This window comes from Propithecus coquereli, unplaced genomic scaffold (assembly GCF_000956105.1).
Source record: "Propithecus coquereli isolate 6110/MARCELLA unplaced genomic scaffold, Pcoq_1.0 Scaffold80, whole genome shotgun sequence".
Lineage (NCBI taxonomy): Eukaryota > Metazoa > Chordata > Mammalia > Primates > Indriidae > Propithecus > Propithecus coquereli.
The window spans coordinates 1,248,323-1,275,155 of record NW_012154174.1 but is presented as its reverse complement, the minus strand read 5'-3'; the positions used below and the strand labels follow the sequence as shown (position 1 = coordinate 1,275,155).

Genomic DNA, 26,833 nt, shown 5'->3' with positions numbered 1-26,833 from the left:
GTTTATGAAAATAACTAATTTTTCATAAATGTCAAAAGCCTTTGTGTTAAGTAAAAGATCATCCCCTCCCTTCCTTCCATTCATCTACTTATTCTACTGATACTTAAAGATTTTACTTTGGTTTTATAAAAATGAAATCCTGTCCTAATATATTGTTCTAATTTTTTTCTTTTAATAATAATGTTTTTGATGGTGCCACTGTGAAAATAACCTTAATAATACTTTGACTCTTGGCACACTTTAATTTCTGGGTGGCAAAAAGCTGAATATAATTCTAAAGTATAGACAGAACAGGGGAAAAAAATACGGGTATTGAAATCTCAGATTTGGTAGTACTCAGTTCAACAACAAGGAGACGCCTTGAATCTATGGGCACATTACTGAATACAACTGAACCTCAGTTACCTCATCTATAATGCAGGAATACTAATCTTACAAGATTGTTGAGAAGATTCAATGAGAATTCACAAAATGCCTGATTTAATAGTTTCTCTTGCTTTTCCTAAAATCTAGAGTCTAAAAACTGATTCTAAAATGATATAACACACACATGAGAAAATTTCCAATCATCCCTTTAAATGTCAACAGAAGAAAAATGACTACTTCCACTGAGGTCAACAAGAGGAAAACAGTATAAGTTAAATGCTAAATGCCAGCAAGGATGTGGAATAATAGGAACTCTCATTCATTGCTGGTGGGAATGCAAAATGCTATGGTTACTTTGGAAGACAGTTTGGCATTTTCTTACAAAACTAAACATACTCCTACCAATCATGATCCTTTGTATTTATCCAAAGGAGTTGAAAAATGATGTCTACACAAAAACCTGCACACTGATATTTATAGTAGCTTTACTCATAATTGCCAAATCTTGGAAGCAACCAAGGTAACCTTCAATAGGTGAATGGATAAATAAACTGTGGTACCTTTAGATAATAGACTATTATTCAGTTCTAAAAATCCATCAAGACATGAAAAGACATGGAGAAAACTTAAATGTACATTACTAAGAAAGAAGTCAATATGAAAAGGCTACATACTATGTAATTCCAACTATATGACATTCTGGAAAAGGCAAAGTTACAGAGACAGTAAACAGATTAATAATTGCTGGGGGTTAGGAAAGAGGAAGGGACGAACAGGTAGAGCACAGAGCAAAACTACTCTGTGTTATACCATAATTGTGGATATATGTCATTATAAATTTCCCCAAAACCTATAGAATATAAAACACCAAGAGTGAACACTAATGTAAATAAGTGATGCCGTATCAATATAGGTTTACCAGTTGTAACAAATATACCACTCTGATTGGAGATGTTGATAATGGGTGAGGCTGTGCAAGTGTGTGGGACAGGGAGTATATAAGATATCTCTGTACCTTTCAGTTGTGCTGTGAAGTTAAAACTGCTCTAAAAAATAGTCTTTAAAAATAAATTTTAGTTACACAAGTTAATTTGGTGTCTTTTAGTATTTTTCGTTAATTGATCTGTTTGTGAATCTGATGGACTTCTCCCTTAGCCCTATTTCCTAAAAAATTCCAAACAATTTATACATAAAAATTTTAGATGTAATTTATCTTATTGTATTGAAAATGGATTTTCTTTATATTGCCACATTTAAAAAATAAATGTTTACAAAACCAAAGCATTTTTCCTAATTTTAAAGCCAAAATTAATGGCCATTTTGTTTTTTAAAAAAGAAATAAAGTATGCAAATTAATCAGAAAATAAATTTTAGTTCTATGTGAAACAACATTTCAATTAGAAGGCTGCTATTGTTTGGCTTGAATAAACAAGTCACATACTGGCCCTGGTTTTGGAACATGGTTAGTTGAATATCGTATTTGATATCCAAAAGGTTGTGCTTTCAGTTTTGATGAAAAGAAGTAGTGAAAACTCTGAGAAGGTATGTGGTAACAATCAGTCACAGCTCCCATAGCTCACTTTGCCAGATGACGCTAGGGTAGGCTTGTGCAAGGAACCTAAGGATTCTCTATGACTCTTAGAATTGAATTCATATCACTGTTTGATGTAATATTACAAGTGAAAAGATTACAAATTCCAGTTCCAATTTTGAAGTATTCTGAGTGGAGATAATCTTCAAGAGCTCTGAGGTTTTCTAAATGTCTGCAGAGAAACTGATAAAACTTTTCATTCATGACTAGCCTACAGTGATATTTCCTCCAGCACTGGAAAATTGACCTGGTTGTCCACTTCTAACTACTTTACTCAGAGCAGCCGCTTGGCTAAAAGCATTTACAATTTTTCTGCCAGATCCCTAATGATGACTATTAGGTCTTGAATTAGAAGATTATACTCATTTATAAAGCCCCAAATATCCCCAAGTAAATCAAGCCATGAATAAACTCCTCCTTGTACTAACCTTTCTTTTCTCTTAAAAAGCAAAACTCCTGCCAAAAGCTTGGTTAAAGCAGAGGAGAATTTTATATTTTGATCCTTTTTCTTGATAAAAACCTTCTTCTTATGAAATTTATTACTTCTGTGGTAGTAGGCAAGACTTCTTTTAGGCCATTATGTGCTAATGAAAAAAAGCAATGTCTTATTACAATGGGTGGGCTGCTTTCTCCTCTGAGGCAGTGTAAGTACGCACGTTGCTAAGTTTGGAAGATGCACCATCTGTGCAGAGAGCACCAAGATCTTCCTTACAGTCAAAAAAAATTTTTTTTGATGATTATTTTGGCAAAGAAATTTAACACTCTTTCAAAGATGTTTACTGCCATTAATATTAACAGCCTTTGCAGTTTTCACAAGAGACTCACATATTAGGGATTTTCCTTTGACCATGTCAACATGCTTATTAATAGACAAAAACCAGGAACTAACTGCTTAGAGCAGTTATCAGTCATTTCATTAAGTTGCATTCTGGAGAAAAATGGGATAGTTTCCATTTCCCTCCAAATTTACATCAAAATGTTGGAAAAAATGATAGCAATCCTGGAATGGATGACATCATCTGAAATTTGACATACATTTGCTCCTACTCATAAAGCTTAAACATCTTTCCAATTTCATTTGGCTGCTTTTCTTGGCAATGTGAAAAGTCAGCCTTAAAGAATCCTTCAAGAAAAGGGTCCTGTGATGGAACAAGTTCATCCACATTTTGGTAGTTTCACACTGTAACTTCTACTTAAAAAAAAAGTCCAAACTGTCAGATATATTTTTTAAATGGAAAAATATAGGGTGCTTCAGTTTTCCTAACTTTATATTTAGGGTGGTGAGAACTCTGCCACATTAAAATACTGAGGCTCTGTGTCCTATCATCTTTGGTGATTAAGTAGCTACATTACTTTCATTTCTTTTTTGTTATCAAATCTTTTTAAAGTTGGAATGAAAGATACACAGTGGTGAGGTGTGTTTGTGTCCCCAATATGACAATAAATATAGAATTTCCAACTGTGTACAAAAACAGCTATTAATAATACAACTTGACTAAAAAAAAAAATCTCTCCTTTCCCCCAAAATGGTTTTTAAAAGTAATGGGAAAACCTATAGACTATATAAAGAACTCTTACAACTCAATTATAAGAAGACAGTCACATTTTTTTTTTTTTTTTTTGAGACAGAGTCTCACTGTGTTGCCCGGGCTAGAGTGCCGTGGCATCATCCTAGCTCACAGCAACCTCAAACTCCTGGGCTCAAGCGATCCTTCTGCCTCAGCCTCCTGAGTAGCTGGGACTACAGGCATGCGCCACCATGCCCGGCTAATTTTTTCTATATATTTTTAGTTGTCCGATTAATTTCTTCCTATTTTTCGTAGAGATGAGGTCTCGCTCTTGCTCAGGCTGGTTTTGAACTCCTGAGCTCAAACAATCCGCCCGCCTCGGCCTCCCAGAATGCTAGGATTACAGGTGTGAGCCACCGCGCCCAGCCGACAGTCACATTTTTAAAATTGGCAGTAAGTTTGAACAGATACTTGACTAAAGAAAATATCTGAATGGTTAATAAGCAAATGAAAAGATGTTCAACATCATTAGCCAACAGCAAAATACAAATTATTAATAAAACCACAATGAAGTAATACTCCACATCCACTGGAGTGTCTACAGTCAAGAAGATTGATCATACTAAGTGTTCAGGAGGATATAGGGAAACTAGAACACTTATGCATTGCTGGTTGGAAAACAGTTTTGCAGCTTATTAAAAAGTTAAGCATATACTAACGATATGACACAACCATTCCATTCCTAAGTGTCTACCCAAGTGGAATGAAAACATGTCCACACAAAGACTTGTGAGCAAATATTGGCAGTAGCATTATTTCTAATTGTTCAGAATGGAAAACAATCCAAATGTCCCTCATTTGGTGAATGAATAAACAAAACATGATATTTCTATATACTGGAATACTATCCAGCAATAAAAATAAAAGAGCATTAAGAAAGCATTAGGCTGTGTAAAAGAAGATAGATGAAAAAGACTACATATTATATGAGCCCATTTATATACATTTTTGGAAAAGTTTTAACTACAGAGACAGAAAGCAGAATAGTGGTCGCCCAGGGCTGAAGATGGAAGCAAAGTCTGGGAACAAGGGAGCTTTCAGGAGTGAAGAAAGTGGTCTAAACCTGCATTGTGACGATGGCAGCACCATGATGGGTGAATTTTATGGCATGTAAAATATATCTTAACAAAGCTTTAAAAAAATAGTAATAGGACAGAAACCAAAGAAAAAAACTGGAGCATATATCTGCTTTCCCAAATCATTCACAGACCTTAGGTTAAGAATTATATATTATCTATACTTGAGTTGACTAAACAGATGATTGTTTATTATTAAACAGAAATTTTTAAGCTCAAAAGCTTAATGTTGCAGTGAGCTATGATCATGCCACTGCACTCTAGCCTGGAGTACAGAGAGTCTCCTAAGAAATCAAAAACTGTTCAAGGGAAAAAATAAATTAAAAAAAAAAATTTTAAAACAGGAATTTTCACTAACTTAATTTGCCCTCAAACATTTTTTTTCTTTTAGAGACAGAGGCTGGCTCTGTCCCCTCAACTGGAGTGCATTGGTGTGATCATAGCTCAATGCAGCCATGAACTCCTTGGCTCAAGCAATCCTCCTGCCTCAGCCTCATGCCACCATGCCCAGCTAATTTTTCAAATTTTGTAGAGATGGCATCTTGATAGGAGTAGCTGTGTATTATGTGAAGTTTTCTCATATGCTATAGTTACTTAAGGTAAAATTAACTTAGAAGTATAAAATAAGAAAGATGTATAAGTTGGGGGGAGTAAGGACATCAAGCTGCAGTAAATCAAATAACTTTGTGCTTCCATTTCTTGGTAACTAATATAAATTGGTTTTCTTAAGAAGGACAAAAAGTATTGGCAGGAATATTGGGAGACACTCATTTTTTTGAAGTTGGTATCCTTTCTCCTTTTTTAAAAATATTGCCTTCAAACCCTCATGCAACATAAGGACAACCTACTAGCATTTATGTCCTGGGATAACATTTAGCCAGATATCCTAGTACAATTGTTGAATAACTGAAATACCTCCATATCGACTGGTATGTAGGATAATAGTGACTGTAATAAGTGGCAAAATTAATATAAATTCCATACGTGCTTCATATTTGGCCATAAAAAAACAAAAACAAAAAAATTAAAATATAAATTCCAATATGAATTCATTAGTTCAAATTAATTGTCATTGACTATCGTAACAAGCACTGGTATGTGAGCTTCCTGTTATAGTATGACTTGATGTTAAATACATATAACGTACTGAATATATATTGATTTTTACTGACATTGAATATATAACAATTTCAGATAATATAAAGGCTAGAAATTTTTGAGTGAAATACTGTTAGTTCAGCAAAAGCTGAGAGGATTCAGTACCATGAACAATTTTTTTTACATTGAGAGAAATTCTCTTTCTATTGAAACTATCTAATGGGGGCACCCTGCAGTGGTAATGGAGTAAGTCAGCACTTGGGATTGGTGCCGGCATATATAAATAGGAACGGCCCCGTTTGGCTGTTTAATGGATCAAGGCAGTGTCAGGGGGAAGTGAGATACCCACCCACTGCTTTGAAGAGGCTTACGGAGGGAAAAGAGTAGGCGGCATGGGCAGGTGACATTATGGTCCTCTGGCTCTTGGCCACATGGCAAGTACTTGTTATCTGGGTACATACTGAGTCTTGACTCGGGGCAACACACCTATCTGTCCTCTGGCTGCAACAAAGTGCTAAGTGCCACTTTTTAAGTTATATATTATTTGGTACTACTTTATATCAGCTTTTCATGTCTTTAAGAGACAGGAAAAAGAAAGCCAGCTACTGTTTTCCTTGTTTTGATTCTGACCTATTTTCCCTTTTAACCCTTGCATACCACAAATGAGTAACCACAATGGGATTTTCCTCCAAGTTTAGAGGATTTAGCAAATAGGAGCTCACTGCCTGTAAATTCAGATAACTAAACAGCTTTAGGGAGGGGATCCTGATAACATTGCAAATATCTGTAAATATTAATTTTAAATTAAATATTAATATAAGATGGGTGGGGCAAAGACAATAAGCGTAACCTAAACATTTGTACCCTTGTAATATGCTGAAATAAAAAATTAAAAAAATATATTAATACAAGGGATTCTAGTATTTCCACGATTCATCTTCTGGGCTTCTTCAGTTTTAAGTGTCCTTGTAAATTTGCAGGATGCTCTTTCAGTGGTTGCTATGCCAATGAATTAATGTTTATAAGGTTGAAATTGGAACTCTATCAAACTAAACTTTATGCAGAGGAAACATTTTTAACAGGCAACATCTAAGCCAAGCAACCCAAATTATAAATGTACAATATTGAGAGGACTGATAATAAGACTTGTAAACACATCTCCCTCCATGACTGTAAAAACAACCAAAACTTAGATCCTGTTACCAGTTTGTAGCATCATGGACATTTACAAAGGACTGTATGTGGTCCCCAAGCATCTGTTCATCCCTTCCCATATCAAAGAAGAGTATTGTAGTCCTAACTCTTAGGGAAGAAAAAGACAAGCAGAGCCGGAGGTCTCAGACTGAATTACTTCTGTCTAAGCATCATAAAGGGCCTGGAGAACTTGATTGTTATTCATAATGTGAAACCTCAATGATTAGGAAATGATGGTGCTTATGTGATCTTCACATTAACTATGTCCCCAGTTTTAAAACATTAGTAGTAAACATTTTGTCGTTTATGAAGACTTTGATAGGTCTATTAGTGTTTCTTCTTGGTTTTTCCTTTAAATTCACTAGAATCCTCATCGAAATTTTATTTTCCATCTTTAGCCTCCTTTTTCTTTCTGACCCCAAAACCACAATAGTAACAGTATGGTTTATAAATTTATATATATTTTTTGTAGAGAGGGGGTCTTGCTATGTTGCCCAGGCTGGTCTCAAAATCCTGGCCTTACGTGATCCTCCTGCCTCGGCCTTCCCAAGTGCTAGGATTACAGGCGTGAGCCACCATGCCTGACCCCTACAAATTTCTGTTAGGTAGAGGATGGGAAACACTGAATTAAGGAGGGGGGAAAAAAGACATGAAAAATGAATTTACCAAAACTCACCATCAGAGGGCACAACAGTACTGCAATAAACAACTCTCAAATTCTGCCAGGAAGAGAGCCTCTGGTGTACCTAAAAATACAAAAGACACATCTACTGTCAGGACAGAACAAATGTTACATTTGTATGTATATGTATATAATATTAATAAATAATAGTGTTTTTATTACTTAAGTAATATGTATTCTTTGTAGAAAATCTTAAAAATACAGATAAAAGAAAATAAAAGTCTCTCAAACTATCATCTTAAAATAATAATGGTGAACACTGTTGTATTTTCAAGATTATATTTTAAAACACTGACATACACACATAAGTACAAATGTTACATTAAAGAAAACTATAATTCTACCATACAAATAATTTTTTGTCTCCTTTTAAAAATACTTAATATTGGTTTTAAGTGCTATCAAGTCTCTAGTTTACTTTAGTAAACTTTCTAGCTTCGTCCTCTTGCTAGCATTTAGACCTGCATTTCCTTCCTATCTCTTACCAGGTATAAGACAGTTATTAAGTAACTGTATCATGAATTTAATGTTATTGAATAGGCATCTGGTCTTTCTGTTTACCCTCTTTTTAAAAAACTTGGACAGGAAACCTCACTCCTTGAGTCCTTAATCTCTATCTCTTCAGAGTGTTAGAAGGAAATCACTCACACTCATACTCACTTTCACTACTTCCTCAAAGAGTAATATCACTGTGGATGTGGGTCTGGAATTTAGGTTCCCATAATTAAGCCAAGTTTCAGAAACAATATTGAATACATTTCTAACTTGCCAAATGCTGTGTACCTTTCACTTTCCCAGCCACAAAAAATATTAAAGGAGGAAGAAAGGAAGGCATTGACTGACTAAAATCCAATGTATTAGCCACAGAGCCTGATATATTCTACTCCATCAACCCAAAGAAAAATTATTTAGGACTCTACAACGATATATCTTAACACAAGTATATGTGATAGACTAACATCTTTCACGTGACTATCATTAATCCCCACCTTCTTCCAACCTATGAGAGCATGCAGAAATGTAAGAGTGACATTTTTTAAAAAATGTAAATAAATCATTTAAAAATTACTTAAGACTTAGGGTCATAGCTAGTTTAGTTTTTCAGGTTTAAATCTTTGATTCATTAGGAATTAATTTTAGTCAATGATAAGTAGGACTCCTTCTAATGACAACACAGCTGTCCCATAAAATGAATAATTCATCTTTTCTTCACTTATTTGAAATGTTATCTTTATAATCTTCCACGTACCTGTATGAATTTGGATCTATTTCTGAACTTCCATTCAATGATTTGTCTGCTCATGCCTTAGTAACCACATTGTTTTAACATTCTAGTTTTATAATGCCTTTTAATATCTGGTGGGGCTAGTTTTCCCTTATTATTATTATTATTAGAGATAGGGTCTCGCTCTGTCGCCTAGGCTGTAAGGCAGTGGCGTGATAATAGCTTGCTGTAGCCTCCAACTCCTGGACTCAAGTAACCCTCCCTCCTCAGCTTCCCAAGTAGCTGGGATAGTGTCACCATGCCTGGCTAATTTTTGTATTTTTCGTGGAGACAGGGTCTTGCTATGTTGCTCAGGCTGGTCTCGAACTCCTGGCCTCAACTGATCCTTCTTCGGTCTCCCATAGTGCTGTGATTACAGGCATAAGCCACCATGCCCAGTCCCATTATTATAATACTTTTCTATAAGAAATTTCCTAGCTATTCTTATTTGTTTCTCCATATGAACATTAGAATCGGTTTATTTAGTTAAACACACATGCAATTGTATTAGTTTCAAAAAACAGTACAGTGTAGTGGTCAAAAACACAGAATGTGAGTTTATATTGTGGTTTGGTAACTTACTCTAACTGCAACCTTGGGCAAGTACATTAGCCTCTTTGTGCCTTGGTTTCCTTACTGAAGAATGGACAAAGAGTAATACTAATATTTCCCACATCAAGTCATTGTAGTGACTAAATGAGTAATACATACAAAGCACTTAGAACAGTGCCTGGCATAGAGTAAATGCTCAATAATGTTAGCTAGTGTTTTGTTTTGAGATCATATTAACTCTATGGATTAACATAGGGGAAACTAACATCTTAAATAATTTTGAGTCTTTTTACCCAAGAACCTTATAAGCTTTTCCATTTAAGTCTCTATTTGTATCCCGGAGAAGCATTTTAAAGTTTTCATACAGAGCTTGTATGTCCTTTTTCCTCATGTAATGTTCTTTGTATGTCTTGTCCAATATTAAGATCATGACTGGAACCTGCGGCCTCAGGCCACATGTGGCCCTCTAGATCGCCAAGTATGACCCCTGGACAGAATCCTTATTAAAAGGATTTGTTCTGTAAAATTTGGATTCAGTCAAAAGGCCACATTCAAGGATCCAGAAGGCCACATGTGGCCCCAAGGCCACAGGTTCCCCACCTCTTTTCAGTTATCAAACTTTATGCCATGCTTTCTGTTTTAATTGCTGTTTTCTTCTTAAAAATAGTTTACTAAATGGTTTATGTTTGCATTGTTTTAGGTATGCACATATTCCTTCTTATAATATAAATGGTTTACTGTTTAATCCTAGTAGGTATTTCAGAGTAAAAGCCCAATATTATCTGATACCCTATTATCTCTCTGACTTCAAAGAGACTCCTACCACTCTCCCTCTCTATCACTGTACTTGGGCCCTTTTAGACTCACTCTTCCCTGTTTCTTGAACAGCTATACTTTTGCTTCAGAACCTTTGCAATAACCACCACTTCTGCTTGGAATGTTGTTTCTCTAGAGAACTCTCTGGCTCCCTCACTTCCCTCAAATACATCTTTGCTCAAATTTCATTTTCTGAGTGAAGTCTACTCTGGCCACCCAATTTAAAACAGCGATCCCATCAATTGGTACTCCTGATCCCCTTTATTCTGTACTTCACTGACATATATTAACACCTCTTAACAAAATTATTTACTTACTTATTTATTATGTTTATAATTTGTCTCCCCCAACCCATGAAGCAAGAATTTTCGTCTGTTTTGGTCACCAATAGTGCTTGACAAATAACAAGTCCTCATCAATTACATGTTAAGTAAAAAAATCTCTTATAACTTTATATAAAATATACTTTATGGCCAGGTTCAGTGGTTTACACCTGTAATCCCAGTACTTTGGGAGGCCAAGGTGAGAGTTCAAGACCAGTCTGGACAACATAGCGAGATCCCATCTCTACAAAAAAATTTTAAAAATTAGCCAAGCATGGTGGCATATGCCTATAGTCCTAGCTACTTGGGAAGCTGGGCAGGAGGATGGCTTGAGCCCAGGAGTTTGGGGTTGCAGTGAACTATGATTGCTGTACTCTAGCCTAGATGACAGAATGATACCCTGTTTCTTTAAAAAAATATATATACAATATACTTTATATGAAAATATAAAAATTCTACCTCTATTATGAGCAATGATGAACTAATACGGTTATGCTTTTTTCTTCCCCTCTACCATCCAGTTTAGTTTATTATTTCTCTTAGCATTTACCTTTTACTCTATGTATGTGTCTATGTATCAACCATCTACCTACTTACATGTTCCCTTCCAACTCAATATTTAAGCTTTTATTGGGTTTATTGGTTTTAAATTACATTACTTTTTTTTTTTTTTGAGACAGAATCTCACTCTGTCACCCTGGCTAGAGTGCAGTGGTGTCATCAGAGCTCACTGCAACCTCAAATTCCTGAGCTCAAGCAATCCTTCTGCCTCAGCCTCCCGAGTAGCTGGGACTACAGGCACAAAACACCACACCTGGCTAATTTTTCTTTTTTTTTTTTTTGTAGAAAGAGAATCACGCTCTTGCTTAGGCTTATCTCAAATTCCTGACTTCAAGCAATCCTCTCACCTTGGTTTCCCAGAGTGCTAGGATTACAGGCAGGAGCCACTGTGCCCAGCCTTAAATGACATCTTTTGACAGCTTATTATAAAACATGACTTCATATCATTTCTGTTCCCCGTATTTCCAATTTCCGTTAGTTAATACAATTACCACATTGTCAAAGTTTTAAAGATTCATTTTCTGGTCTGTAAACCTAATTTCCACATTTGTTTTAGTCTTATTTCTATAGATCAATGGACTATGCTCACTGCCAATATTTTAGCTGTAGTTTCTCCTTTCATTTCTTGGTTGGCTGAACTTTTTCCTGCAGAAGTAAGGCTCATGAGAGCTAAATTTCCTGAAGCTTGGCATGTTAATTCCTAAATTAATCTTTCTTTGAGGACTTGGTAGTTTAAAGTTATCAGCTTTGAATGCTGCTTTGGAGTAGTCTGAGGCCAGCAACTTCCTTTGGAGAACGGGGCTTGCTGCAGATCTGCATCCAGAGGTGTATCTCTCATGGTCTCTCCACACACCTATTTGACCTTCTCTGGATCTGGCAGCCTTTCTTTATATAATGTGCTTTAGAACCACAGAGATCTCCTGGTTGTGCTGAAGAGAGAATTTATATTTCTGTTTCTTATTCTCCTTCCTATTCTAAGGTGTGAGAGGATAAGGCAGAAACTGCTGCTTTTACTGGGCCATTATTTATGTAGTAACTTTTTAACACTGACATCTTCAAACATACACAGAAATAAAGAGCACAGTGTGAAAAAATCCCATGAACCCATCAACTGCTTCTATATTTATCAAAATTTTGTCAAACTCGGTTCATCTTTATCCATCTGGTCCCCCGCCGTCCCAAGTACTTTAAAGAAAATTGCAACCATCATATCGCTTCACCTAAAAATAGTTCAGGATACATTTACTGGGCCATTTTACTTATTTATTTATTTTTTTTATTTCAGTATATTATGGGGGTACAGATGTTTAGATTACGTATGTTGCCCTTGCCCCTACCAAGTCCAAGTTTCAAGTGTGCCCATCCCTCAGATGGTGCACATCGCACTCTTTGTGTATGCAAATACCTGTCCCCTCCTCCCGCCTGACATCCAATAGATGTTATTCTTCTATGTGTACTTATGTGTTGATCAGTTAATACCAATTTGATGGTGAGTACATGTGGTGCTTGTTTTTCCATTCTTGGGATACTTCACTTAGTAGAATGTGTTCCAGCTCTATCCAGGAGTATACAAGAGGTGCTATATCACCATTGTTTCTTAAAGCTGAATAGTGCTCCATGGTATACATATACCACATTTTATTAATACACTCATGTATTGATGGACACTTGGGTTGTTTCCACATCTTTGTAATTGTGAATTGTGCTGCTATAAACATTCGGGTGCAGGTGTCTTTCTTATAGAGTATCATTTTTTCTTTTGGGTAGATGCCCAGTAATGGGATTGCTGGATCGAATGGTACTTCTACTTGTATCTCTTTAAGGTATCTCCATATTGCTTTCCACAGAGGTTACACTAGTTTGCAGTCCCATCAGTAGTATATGACTGGGCCATTTTAAATCAGTAAGTCAGCTGGGTATGGTGGCTCATGCCTGTAATCCTAGCACTTTGGGAGGCCAAGGCAGGAGGATAGCTTGAGGCTAGGAGTTTGAGACCAGACTGGTTCATAGAGTGAGACCCAATGTCTTAAAAAAAACAAAACAAACAAACAAAAAAACAGCCCAAACCAGGAAGTCCTCTGTCCTCTATAATTTCACAAATTCTCCTTAACAATAATAAAAGATGGTTTTATAGGGCAGAGAACCACATCAATACATGGTTGCTTATGAATAATATGTGTTAGATGCTATAGAATATGGGTTGGCAGGCTGACTGCTTGTTTTGTAAATAAAGTTTTATTAGAACATAGCCAAGCTCATCTATTTACCTATGCTCTATAGCCCACTAAATCTACTTTCCCAACAGCAGAACTGAATAGTCAGTGTGTATTTGCAAGAGAGAGAGTTGAGTAGTTACAACAGAGAACACATGGTCCACAAAGCCTAAAATATTTGCCATCTGGTCCTTTAAGATAACGTTTGCTAACCCTTGTGACAAAGTTTCTGTAGTTTTGGAGTAATTCACTTTCCCAAAGTCCTTCCCAGCCCAGTTCTATAACAACACTGGCAACCACAAAATACTATTTATTAAGTATTCACATATATAGGTCCTTTTCTTTCTTTAAACCTTCCAGTAGTAGCTTACAGTCTAGTAAGAATAACAGAAACAAAAATGATTTTGCTCTTGCCTTTTTTCCTTGAAATATGGCAATAACATCAAACAAACAAAAACAAAATAAAACAAAAAACCAAGAAGGGGATTATAAGTGCTCAAGACCAAAAAGCCATTGCTATTCTAAACTGTATTCCATGACTCCCCTAAATTGAATATATTTCACGGTTTAAATTTTGTATTTTTAATATGTCACAAGAAAATAGCAAGCTCTTAAGATTTTTTTCTTTTACTTTTAATAGTAAGCTTTTAAGAAATATTTGACTGATGCTGAAAGTTTTAAAATTATGTCAAGAAGTTAAAAAAAGTCAGCAAAAACATTCAGGCAAACGGTATGTATTATTCACATATTTAAATTTCATAGGCAGAAAACAAGATTAAGAAAGTATTTAGAAAGTACAAAAATTATCAGAGAAATCTCTAGGCAATATTAATGCCAATGGAACAAGGTGATTTGGTGCCACCACAATCCCTTGAAAAGAAAATGCAAGTTTATACTTTTGGTACAGGACAGTCTATATCTTTAATACATAACTTGAAAACTTCAAGGAAAAGCAGGGGCTCATAGTTAAAGGAAAGCGTAAAGTCTGCCCTGTTATTATAATCATCTCCCTTTAATCTTAACCCCAGGATAAGAAAAATGCCAGCATTATCCATTTAGAGTGAGACTATAAAGTACTGTAACCTTATTTCCCCAAGTCATAAGATTTAAGCCAATAAAATCAAGCTTTAGTATTATAAAAGACATTTCATGCCCTCAGAGCAAATTACTAAATTCAAGTCAAAACTGACTTTTAAATCCTTTACTACTATCATAAATTATGCAACTATCTCTACATTTGCCTTTCATAGTTCAAAAGAGAAACTCAGCAGTATGTTCCTGCCAGCAACTTGAGAAGACTGTCAAGTCTAAATAACCTGTCAATACCCCCAAAATATTCACAGCCAATTAGACATCAGACTAAAGGAAGGAAGGTGAGGGAGACAGACAGACAGAGAGATTATTTCCTTATTAAACAAGCTCCCTTTAACTATATCAAATAACTTTAGATGGAATAACTATATATTTCTCCATGGCTAAAATCTTATTATAAATAGCCTCACTATGCCTCAAGTTTAGATATGTCAAATTATATCTCCCTGTTAGATTTCCCTTAGTATAAAACAGAATGCTTATAAAAATGAGCCCTTTTCAATATTGTTCTGAAAGTTTCTTTTCTAAAACCAGAGTACCCATGTTTCAACGATTTTGCCAAACAGAATCCAGTGCTTATAAAAGCATACTATGATTAACAGTGTAAAACTATTTCAGCTGGTCTAAAGCAAGACACATCTATAACTGATTCTACAACTTGGAATCAGTTTTCTCAATATCCCTGATATAATAAAATTGTGGAAGCATCATATCAGCAATAATTTTTCACTACTTCCAATCTACAAATCTACTAAAATAAGCACTGTGGCTTCAAATCCTGGAGCTCTGATAAGAGGGGGAAAACACTGGAGTTAGAAAACTTGGGCCCAGTTCCACAACTCACTATCTTGAATTTCGACTTCTAAGTCTCAGGTTCTCCATCCTTTAAATTAAAAACAACAACAAAATGGACTTTTTCATAAGGCTGACTTCATTCAAGGATAAGTGACAGGGCAGGGTATGGTGGCTCATGCCTGTAATCCCAGCACTTTGGGAGGATGAAACAGGAGGATCGCTTGAGGCCAGGAGTTTGAGACTACCCTGGGCAACATAGCAAGACCTCATCTCCACAAAAAAATAAAAATATCTGCTGGACATGGTGGCATGCCCATGTAGTCCTCGCTAACTGAGAGGATCATTTGAGCCCAGGAGTTTGTGGTTGCAGTGAGCTATGACACCACTGCACTCTAGCCTAGGTCACAGAGTAATAATACCCTGTTCTCGAAAAAAGGATAAGTGACAATATAAACATGATAAAACTTGAATGACCAATGTTCTACAGAAAATATAAACTCAAAACAAACTTTCAATCTCCTTAAGGGATTGACTCAATGTAAAGAATTTAATAAATAGCATTTCAAAAGTTATAACTATCTCTAGTAGAGATAATATGCAATATAAACACCTAATGACATTAAAGGTAGAAACCTGAGGTTTTAAAAGAGCATCTCTTCAAAACTCTTAAAAAGCATTTTAAGAGTTAGATTACCTACAGGGCATCTTTTATTCTTCTTTCAATAACATACCAAGGAAACAAACCTTCTGATACAGTTTAAGTGAAGGCCGTATTTGTATTTTGTGAATTATATAATATTTGTATTATAGTTTAATATTAAAAAATCATTTTCCCCTTGAATATATTATTTAAAATGTTTGCTATATCTTACTATAACATGGGCCAACATTTTCCCCACTAGAATACATTGTAACTTTACAATGGAAGTGACGATTCAATTTATATACTTTTAATTTCCAAGAGAATTTCACATCTATAAAACAAGACCATAATTGAAAACTTTTGTTACATGTTGCAATATCAGTTTTCCAGTTAGGATATCAAATCTAGTCCCAAATTATCAATAAGGTCATTTAAAAATTAATACTTATTTACCTAACAATACTTTGTGAGGATCAAGGAAGATAATGTACATAAAAGTACACCTTTATTATTATATTATACATTTATAGCAAGACTAGCCATAAAATTCTTTACCACTGCTGATCTACCAATAGACTAAAATAATCAGAGACCTCAAACCTTCACTACAATTAGTTGTATATTATTCAATATAATATGAATTGGTGAATTGTCATATTTTTGATTCTAATAAATACAAATATTTATCCACTTAACTGGAACAAGAAATGCTCACTAAAGCCAAATTCTCTTACATTAGGTTTTGAAATCAATAAACAGGTTCTAAGACTGAAAAAATTATTGACATTTTCAGCATATCACTACTTATAAAGTTAAAATAATTTGGTATAAATTAATTTCATTGATAAATAATGTTTCTATTTTACATTTTGGTATTACTCCAAAATTATAACCTATGGTTGATACTATATAAGAAACAAAGTCCACTATCTACTAAAATTCATTGTACAGTCTAGATTCCTAGTCCAACATTTGGAATGTGTTTATATCCTGATGGTTGTCACATTTTGCTTAGCAGATGCACCTTTACTCTCTTAGGTCTCATGGCAGATATGTTAATGATACCAGAGCAAGAAATTTCTGCTTTAAGTGATAACTTGCCTTCCTCATGGAGAAATGGAAAATTCTTCTCTATTTCATTCCCTTCATTTAAAAACCTACTATTCACAAGAAAAGTGAAAACTGTACTTAGTGGCCCCTTTATATCGTGCTGTTTTTTTTATAACTATTTCTTTTTTTTAATTTTTTGTTTTTGTTTTTTTTTTTTGTTTTTTTGAGACAGAATCTCACTCTGTTGCCCGGGCTAGAGTGCCGTGGCGTCAGCCTAGCTCACAGCAACCTCAAACTCCTGGGCTCAAGCGATCCTCCTGCCTCAGCCTCCTGAGTAGCTGGGACTACAGGCATGCGCCACCATGCCCGGCTAATTTTTTATATATATATTTTTAGTTGTCCAGCTAATTTCTTTCTATTTTTTTAGTAGAGACGGGGTCTCGCTCTTGCTCAGGCTAGTCTTGAACTCCTGAGCTCAAACGATCCACCCGCCTCAGCCTCCCAGAGTGCTAGGATTACAGGCGTGAGCCACCACGCCCGGCCACAACTATTTCTTTAATCTAACAATCTAACATTTTATTATGAAACTTTTCAAACACACAGCAAAACTGAAAGAATTTTAGTGAATTTTAGTGATTTTAAGTGAACATCCTTATAACTTTTACCTAGTTTCTACATTATCACATATCTATCCATCTCTCTATTTTACAGAAATTCTTATTTTCCATAGTTTTTTATATTTTTAAATGTATTACATTCTCCACATCCATTTTCTTCACAACTTTCTCCATTGCTTCTAGATTTTGTCTATTATCCTGAAGACTGCATTCATTACTTTACATATTGGTACCCCCCAGAAGACTAGGAGAAAGTAGAAATTTAATATTTATTTAACCGAGTTGTTTTCTTTGTCTTCTTTATGCCTCAAAATCTTTGACAAGTTTTATAACTTTGCTGTATGTCTCTATTTTCCCCTGGGGAATTATTACTCATTTGTTATTTTACTGCTAAACTACTTTGAGAAATAAGTGAGTAGTTATGATTTCTATAAGCATTTTGGGATATACTCGGAGAGCAAATTTCTTCTCATATATATTAAACATCTATTTTATAATTTTTGAATGCCGTAAGTTTAAATGCATTGCATGTTGTGTTGAGTTGGTCATTAATGTATTGCTAATTGCGTTTTTTTTTTTTTTTTGAGACAAAGTCTCACTCCATTTCCCTGAGTAGAGTGCCGTGGTGTCAGCCTAGCTCACAGCAACCTCAAACTCCTAGGCTCAAGCAATCCTCCTGCCTCAGTCTCCCGAGTAGCTGGGACTACAGGCGCACGCCATGACACCCGGCTAATTTTTCTTCCTCAGGCTGGTGTCGAACTCCTGAGCTCAAGCGATCTTCTCGCCTCAGCCTCCCAGAGTGCTAGGATTACAAGCGTGAACCACCGCGTCCAGCCACTAATTGTTACTTTTAAACAACAAAAAACCCAAATGCAAAGTTCTTACCTTAAAGGACTGACGCATAAAACCTACCAATTATACCTTTCAACAATCATTTGTGCAATTCAAAGCAGCACATAGATTTAGATGTAAGGGAATAAAATCAGAATGTAACTCCATGGGAACAGGAATTCTCAGTACATACAGTAGTCTCCTATTATCTGTAGGAGATATGTTCCAAGATCCCCAGTGGATGCCTGAAACCACTGATAGTACTGAACCCTGTATATATTTTTTCCTATACCCATATATCTATGATAAAGTTTAAGTTATAAATTAGGCACAGTGAGAGATTAACAATAACCAATAACAAAATAGAACAATTATAACAATGTACTATAATAAAAGTTATATAAATGTGGTCTCTCTTGAAATATCTTACTGTAGTGTACACTGCACAAAGAGATGATTCACGTCCAGGGTAGGACAGAGCAGGACAGTGTGAGATTTCATCACACTATTCAGAGCAACATACCATTTAAAACTTATGGATTGTTTATTTCTGGAATTTTCCATGTAATATTTTCAGACTGCAGCTGACCTTGAGTAACTGAAACAGCAGAAAGCAAAACTGTGGATAAGGAAGGACTACTGTACTATATCTGTTAAATGAACAAACAGAGCTGGCTTGAAAGATGACGTTTTTATGGGACTTCATTTGCTTGCTCTTTTTGATAGACAGTTTGGTTTGGCAGTGGTTCTTTTCATTACCTGCATTCATATTTCCTTCCATAGTACCATTAAAGTCTGTGGACTCTCAATATATTTGTTGATATACCAATTCTGGGGAAATAGACAGTTGCATTTGTAAGTTAACATACTGGGATAAAACTGCCTTCTTGAAAGTACCATAAAAGCTAGGAAAATACAAAGAACTTTTCAAAATATTTTATTTTGGCTTGCTCATGGGTAAATAAGTATTAGTTATATTATTCTCTATACTTTCAATAACAAATATTTTATAGTTTTTTAAAAAGCTTTTTTCTACTTTGTTGATACCCTGGGGCTATGAGAATTCTGTGCTTGTTCTAGATTACTGCTACCCAAAATGTAGTCCATGGACCTGCAGCATCAGCATCGCCTGGGACATTGTTAGAAATGCAGATGCTCAGGCCCTGCCTCGGGCCTGCTGAATCAGGATCTGCATTTTAACAAGGTCACTAGGAAATTCACAGGAACATTTTACTACAGTTCACCTAAATGATATTCAAGGGGATACATTAGTTAGCTAGGTACAGTATTCTCAGACCCTTCACCACTCTCATTTATTAAGATCCCAGCATAAGCAACTAGGGTCATAGAGAGGCACCACGACATAACAGAAAGAACAATTCATTGACAGTTTGAAAAGCTAAATTCTAGTCTCATCTCTAGTTGTGTGTCCTTGAATCTTAGTTCTTCTCACCTGTAAAATGAAAATAAGTACTAATACGTTCTTTCCTGACACATAAGACACATACTACAGTATGTAGTAGTTTAGGGAAATAGTCCAACCATACGTGGTATTTCAGGAAACTGGGCCTATGTAATGCTATGGGGCCTTGTCTCTGAATTACTTTATATTTATTCAGGTTTGAAAACATTAACCTCTATCTTTTGTTTTCCCACTTGGTTTCTGGAAGATGCATAGTGGTGAATAACTTAGGAAGTGGGTGGCTGCTATTAATAATATCCCTCACTGCTTCCTTTGTTCTTGAACACCGATAAAGAATAGGTAATAGACAGGATTCCAGAAAAATTAAAATCAGATTCTGTATTTTGTACAAGAACATATTATTGTTCTTAGAAAAAACATTGCTGAAGTATTTAGAGGTGAAGAATTATGATGTCTGATATTTACTGTCAATGGATCACGAAAAAATAAACTGTAATAATATGCACGTGCGTACGTATACATATGTGTGCATATGTATATAGAGAGAAATAAAGCAAATGTGGCAATATTAAAAACTGATGACTCCAGATAAAGTGTTTAAGACTGTACAGTGTACTCTTTCCACAATTTTTCTGTAGGTGTGAAATTTTTCAAAATACAAATTGGAGGGGGCCAACGTGGTGGCTCACTCCTGTAAATCCTAGCACTCTGGGAGGTGGAGGTGGGAGGACTGCTTGAGGTCAGGAGTTTGAGACCAACATAGCAAGACCCTTGTCCGTACAAAAAAATACAAAAATTAGCCAGGTGTGGTGGTGTGTGCCTGTAGTCCCAGCTATTGGGGAGGCTGAGGCAGGAGGATCACTTGAGCTCAGGAGTTTGAGGTTACAGTGAGCTATTGATCATGCCACTTGCCCTCAGGCTCAGGCAACAAAGCTAGACCCTGTCTCTTTACAAAAACAAAAAAACAAAAAAGCAAAACTTGAGGGAGAAAAACAAATAAAAATGTCTACTGATCCCAATATGCCCTGTTGTATTCTTTTCTTTTTTAGAGTAAAATATATTAGGTTTTCTTTTTTCTGTAACCTTTAAAAGGCAACAGAGAAGCTAGGCTAGAAGGAAAAGAAATCAGCATAAAGAATATTTCAGTAACTTATACTCCATTCCTATGTTGCTACTTTATTTTGACGTTAACTTACAGATGTGCTTTATTTTTTTTCTTATGTAAGGCTAAAATAAAAGGAGGGAAAGAAATGGTGGGTCATCTCACATCTTTACATTAATGAAGTAAACAATTTCAAACCAAAAAGTAAGCTTTGTGTGATTTTCGTTTTTGGTCTAGCTTCAGCTAATAATGAAATAGAACGCAGTTACCACTCACAAATATAAATAACTACAGTCTTTCTTATTCTCCTGCAATGAGAGGGACACAACAGCTGCTATAAAAATCACTCTCCACTCTCCCATGTGTTGTGTGAGTGTCATAGACTTACACCACAAGAAGAACAAAACATAAAAAGTTATAGCAAAGTAGTTGGTTTTGTTTCAGAATTCCTTTTCCATTTAAGTTATTTTACCTAATTAAAAACAAAATAAACATGCTCCCTGCATTTCCCACATAACTGTCCTGCTTCGTTAGCAATCTCAAAACTGGAATAGGAGTAATAGAATCATGTACCAGCTGCCTAACAATGTTCCTTCAGTCCTTCCAGACTTTATCCAGTAGGGATACCATAAGAACAACAAATCCATCTTCAATTAATTGGAGATTTTAAGGTATTCGTAAGTCTTATTTAACATACTGGCTTCATATACCTGCATAAATTTTGATAACCTATCTTCCTTTTCTCTACCTTTAGCTAGAAGGATTTAATTTGCCTGATTTTTAAAAAATCCTTAACAAAGCCATTTCAAGATGTAACTTCAGATTTAGTAATGAACACATTACTTAAAATTAACACCAAAGAATAATAGTCATGAAGGTCTTAGTGCAGTACAAAGGGGAAAATCAAACAAGACAGTTAAGATGATTTCTACATATAATTCAAAACTGAACGTTCAACGCAGAATTGTCCTCAGCTCACTCTGCCTGTGATTCTAGCTAATTTCTTCTTTCTGTTTAGGGATCATATGGGGACCAGTCTCTTAGCAAGCTATTCTAGTCACAACTTTGCACAGTCTGACACTGGCAGATCCTTATTTGTATTTAAGAAAGAGTCCCATCACTAACATTACTACCATTCTCTTCATTTTTCTAAGCATGCACAGGGCCCTATATTTCAAATTATTTATCCCTGATCTGTTCTACAAAGAATTTGAAGCAACTACAACAAAAACACATACCATGAAATTGTGGTAACTTTTTAAAAATTTTGAAATAGAAATTAAAAAAAACAAGGGCCAAGAAAAATAAAAATTCAATTAGAAAACAGATCAGAGAAAAAGAATATGGACCATCAAAATTTTCATGATTGCTATATTAAACTCCATACTTAGCTCTAAGTCTCTGTGGTAGGCAGAATAATGGCCTCCCAAAGATATACATGTCCTAATTTCCAGAATCTGTGGATAAATTATGGGCAAAGGGAAACTAGGATTGCAGAAGAAATTAAGGCTGTAAAAAACTGAGTTAAGATAGAGTATCCTGGATTATCTGCATAGGACCAATGTTATCACAGGGTTCTTAAAAAAAGTTAGAGGAAGATGTGACTATGGAGAACCAAAGAGACAGCAGTGTGAGAAAGACTCAAGGACTCTGCCCAATGTTGCTGGAGGAAGGAGGCCATGAGCCAAGGAAGTGAGTAGCCACTGAATGCTGGAAAAAGCAAGAAAACAGGCTCTCCTTTACAGTCTCCAGAAAGGAACACAGTCATGGTGACACCTTGATTTTAATCCAGTCAGACTTGTATTGGACTTTTAACCTACTGAAGTATAAGATAAAAATTTCTCTTGTTTTAAGCCACTAAATTTGTGGTAATTTGTTACAACAGCAATAGAAAACTACTACAGACCACTGGCCTCCAAAACAAAAAGACAACATAATCAGTCACCATTCTCATTAACAGAAGGGAAGAAGTACAACACTTTATCAGGAAAGGCAAAATATTTTTTGGCACAAAGTTCTAAAAGAAATTTGTGATGTAGCTCTTTATATAGGAAGCACTGAGTAACACTGGATATAGGATTCCCAATAATATTCTGAATGTTAGATTAAATAAGAGATTTCACAGAATTGTTCCTTATAGCATGCTTTGATAAAATACGAGAACATATTAAAATACAATTAAGTAAAGTCAATCTTTGAATGGGTAAAATAGTATAAACCAAGTATTTATTTTGGCAGGGTCAATTTGATTTCAAAAGATTGGAACTCGGAATAGCATAAAAATTACTGATAATTAAGTCCAGTAATTCATATAACAAAGTTCATTTGGAATTAAAAACTATTAATACGTCTATTCTTGGATAAATCTCAAAAACAATGTAGAGTAAAATATACAAATATACACACACATTATTTACCCTTCATATGTGTGTACATATATATATATAATAATGTATTTAATATATTAAAGTATGTGGAAGAATATATCATTTAATGCTAATTATTATTTTTATGGTAATTATCTCTGGGGAGAAAGGTTTTGGGATTGGGGCTGGACACAAAGGTGGCTTTAATGATATTGTAATGTTTATTTTCTTAGCAAAAAAGGTCTAAAGCAAATATGACAACATGTGCATATCAAAGGTAAATGGTAAGTAGATGGATATCTGTTATATAATTCCCTATAATTTGTTTTACAAATATTTCCATTTTTTAAAAAATAGTCTGCTTATCCTTTAAATAGTCTTTTATAAACATCATTTTCCCAGTTAGGCTTTTCATGGGAGCTAGAAAGAAAAAGTTGGAGATTCCATTTTCTGATAAGGGCCTAGACTTTTTATAAATAGAACTATACGGCATTTATTAATTTGAGTTTGGCTTTTGTTGCTCAACATTGTATTCATCAGATTCATCCATGTTATTGAGTACAGCAGCAGTTAGTTCTTTTTCACTGCTGCATACCTATGCATATACTAAGTGAACCTATTGCATGAATATTCCAAAATGGACATTTGGGCTATTTCCAGATTTGGCTAACAATGCTATGGCGAACATTCTTTATATGTCTTTTGGTACACGTATGTATGCATACCTTTTGGCATATAGCTAGGAAAGGAATTGTGGAGTCATAGGGTATGCATATGGTCAGCTTTAATAGATACTGTCAGTTTTGCAAAGTGGCAGGTATGAATTTATACATCCACTAGCAATGTTTGAGAGTTCCAGATGCTCCACATTCTTGTGAATACCTGATACTGTTAGGTTTGTTAAATTTTGACCATTCTCATAGGTGCATAGTGTTATTTCTTGATGACTGATGAGGTTGAGATCCTTATCATATGTTTATTGATGATTTGGTATCCTTTCTTGTGAGTATCCATTCAAGCCTCTTGTTCACTTTTTGGTTAGATTGTCTGTTATTCTTATTGATTATTAAAATTCTTAATATAGTTGGGATAGGAGCACTTTATCAGTTATATATATTGTGAATATCTTTTCCCATTCTGTAGCTTGCTTCTTCTCTTTCTTTTTCTTTTTCATTTTTTTTTTTTGAGACAGGGTCTTGCTTTGTTGTCCTAGGCTGGAGTGCAGTGGCACCATCATAGCTCACTGCAACCTTGAACTCCTGGGCTCAAACAATCCTCCTGTCTCAGCCTCCCAAGTAGCTAGGACTACAGACATGTGCCACCATGCCCGGCTAACTTTTATATTCGTTTTGTAGAGACGAGGTCTCACTATGTTGCCCAGGCTGGTCTCAAACTCCTGGCCTCAAGCAATCCTCCTGCCTCGGCCTCCTGAAGTGCTGAGATTTATAGGCATGAGCCACGAAACCCAACCTTCTTCTCTTTCTTCATTTTTTTTTTTTCCTGAAGACTCAAGCACAAGACCCACTTCTCTTTCCTTTTCCTTTTTTTTTTTTTTTTGAGACAGAGTCTCACTCTTTTGCCCGGGCTAGAGTGCCGTGGCGTCATCCTAACTCACAGCAACCTCAAACTCCTGAGCTCAAGCGATCCTTCTGCCTCAGCCTCCCGAGTAGCTGGGACTACAGGTATGCGCCACCATGCCCGGCTAATTTTTTCTATGTATTTTTAGTTGTCCGATTAATTTCTTTCTATTTTTAGTAGAGACAGGGTCTCGCTCTTGCTCAGGCTGGTTTCGAACTCCTGAACTCAAACAATCCGCCCGCCTCGGCCTCCCAGAGTGCTAGGATTACAGGCGTGAGCCACCGCGCCCGGCCCCACTTCTCTTTCTTAATGGTACACCTTGAGGAACAAAAATTTTAATTTTTAATGTAGTCCAATCAGTAATCTCTTCCTTTTTGGTTAATGATTTTTGTATTATGTTTAAGAAATCTTTTTCTACCTCAAGGTCATGATGATATTCTCTTATGTTTTCTCTAACGGGCTATATTGTTTTACCTTTCACATTTGTATCTATATTTTCCCCAGAATTTTTTAAATCTGATATGAGTTAGGGCTAAGATTAAATTTATTTATTTTTATATGGTATCAAATTGACCCAGCACCATGTATTGAAAAGACCATTCTTTCCCCACTGAATTGAGGTGGAGTATTTGATATAAATCAGGTAAGTGAGTCTCTTTCTATACTTTCTACTTTGTTTCATTCGTCTATTTGTCTTCCCTTGCACCAGTTCTACACTACTTTAATTATTATAGCTTTATTAAGTCTTAATATGTGGTAGAGTAAGTCTTCTAATTTTGTTTTTCTTCAAGATTGTCTTGACTATTATTGGCTCTTTGCATTTCTTTACACATTTTAGAATCAGTTTGTTAATTCCCACAAAAAACTTCCTGGGATTTTGGGGATTATACTGAATATGTAAATCAATTTAGGAAGAACTGACAACTAAACAATGTTAAGTCTTCCAGTCCATAAATGTGGTATATTCCTCCATTCACTCGGGTCTTCTTTGTGATTTTCTCTGTAGAGGTCTGGCACATCTTTCATTAGATTTCTTATTATACTAGGTATTTTTGTATTTTTTGATGTAATTGTAAATGGTATCATTTTTCAAACTTCATTTTCTAATTGGTATATAGAAACATAACTAATTTTGTAAGACTTTGTACTGAAATATAATATGCAGCTTTTCTGCATATGTATAACATAAATGTTAAAACTTGATGAATTTTCACAAACTGATCATATCCAACATACAACTGATTTTTGAATACTGACTTCATTTTCAGCAACCTTGTGATATTCCCATATTAATTTTATATTTTATCTGTAGATTCTTTTGTATTTTCAATATACACAATCATGTCACCTGCAAATAAAGACAATTTTATTCCTTCTTTTCCAATAGTAAGATTTTTATTTCTTTTTCTTCCCTAATTGCACTGGCTGGGACTTACAGTCCAATAGTGAATAATGGTGGTGGCAGCTGTATCCTTATCTCACTCCTGATCTCAATGGAAAAGCCTTTCAATATTTCACCCTTAATTTTATTAATTTTAGTATGTATTATAAATTTTTGGTAGATGGCCCTTTATCAGATTAAAAGCGCTCCCATCTGTTCCTAGTTTGCTGAGAGGGTTTTTGTGGTTGTTTGTTTTTAGAGGATATTTTTATCTATCTTCATGAAGAAGATGGCCTACACTTTCCCTTTCTTATAATGTCCTTGTTGGCTATGAAACAAGTGAGAAAGGAATTCCACTTTTTATATTCTTTGGAAGAATTCTGTTAAGATAGCTGTTATTTCTTCCTTAAATGTTTTAAAGAATTCACCAGTGAAGTCATATTTGGGCCTGGCATTTTCTATGTGGGAAAGGCTTTAATTATAGATTAAATTTCTTTTAAAAATATGAGCTTAATCAGATTTGTATTTCTTCTAGTATTGATTTTACTTTGGGGAGAGAATCTTGCTTTTAAAAAAAAAATGACGGCATGATTGAGATATAATCCACACACCTTATAATTTATCCATGTAAAGTATACGATACAGGCCAGG

The 26,833-nt window shown here is 35.1% G+C and overlaps 1 protein-coding gene across 3 annotated transcripts in view; it reads right to left on the bottom strand.

The window, feature by feature from the left end:
• MCU (mitochondrial calcium uniporter) overlaps window positions 1–26,833 on the bottom strand; it is a 199,538-nt gene that overhangs the window by 44,137 nt on the left and 128,568 nt on the right. For all 3 annotated transcript variants that reach the window (XR_001138267.1, XM_012663344.1, XM_012663345.1), the window contains one exon: window positions 7,570–7,639. Coding sequence is in view for 2 of the 3 variants with exons in the window: in XM_012663344.1 (XP_012518798.1) it covers window positions 7,570–7,639 (70 nt within the window). In the remaining variant the exon portion in view is untranslated. The remainder of the gene's footprint in view (window positions 1–7,569; window positions 7,640–26,833) is intronic.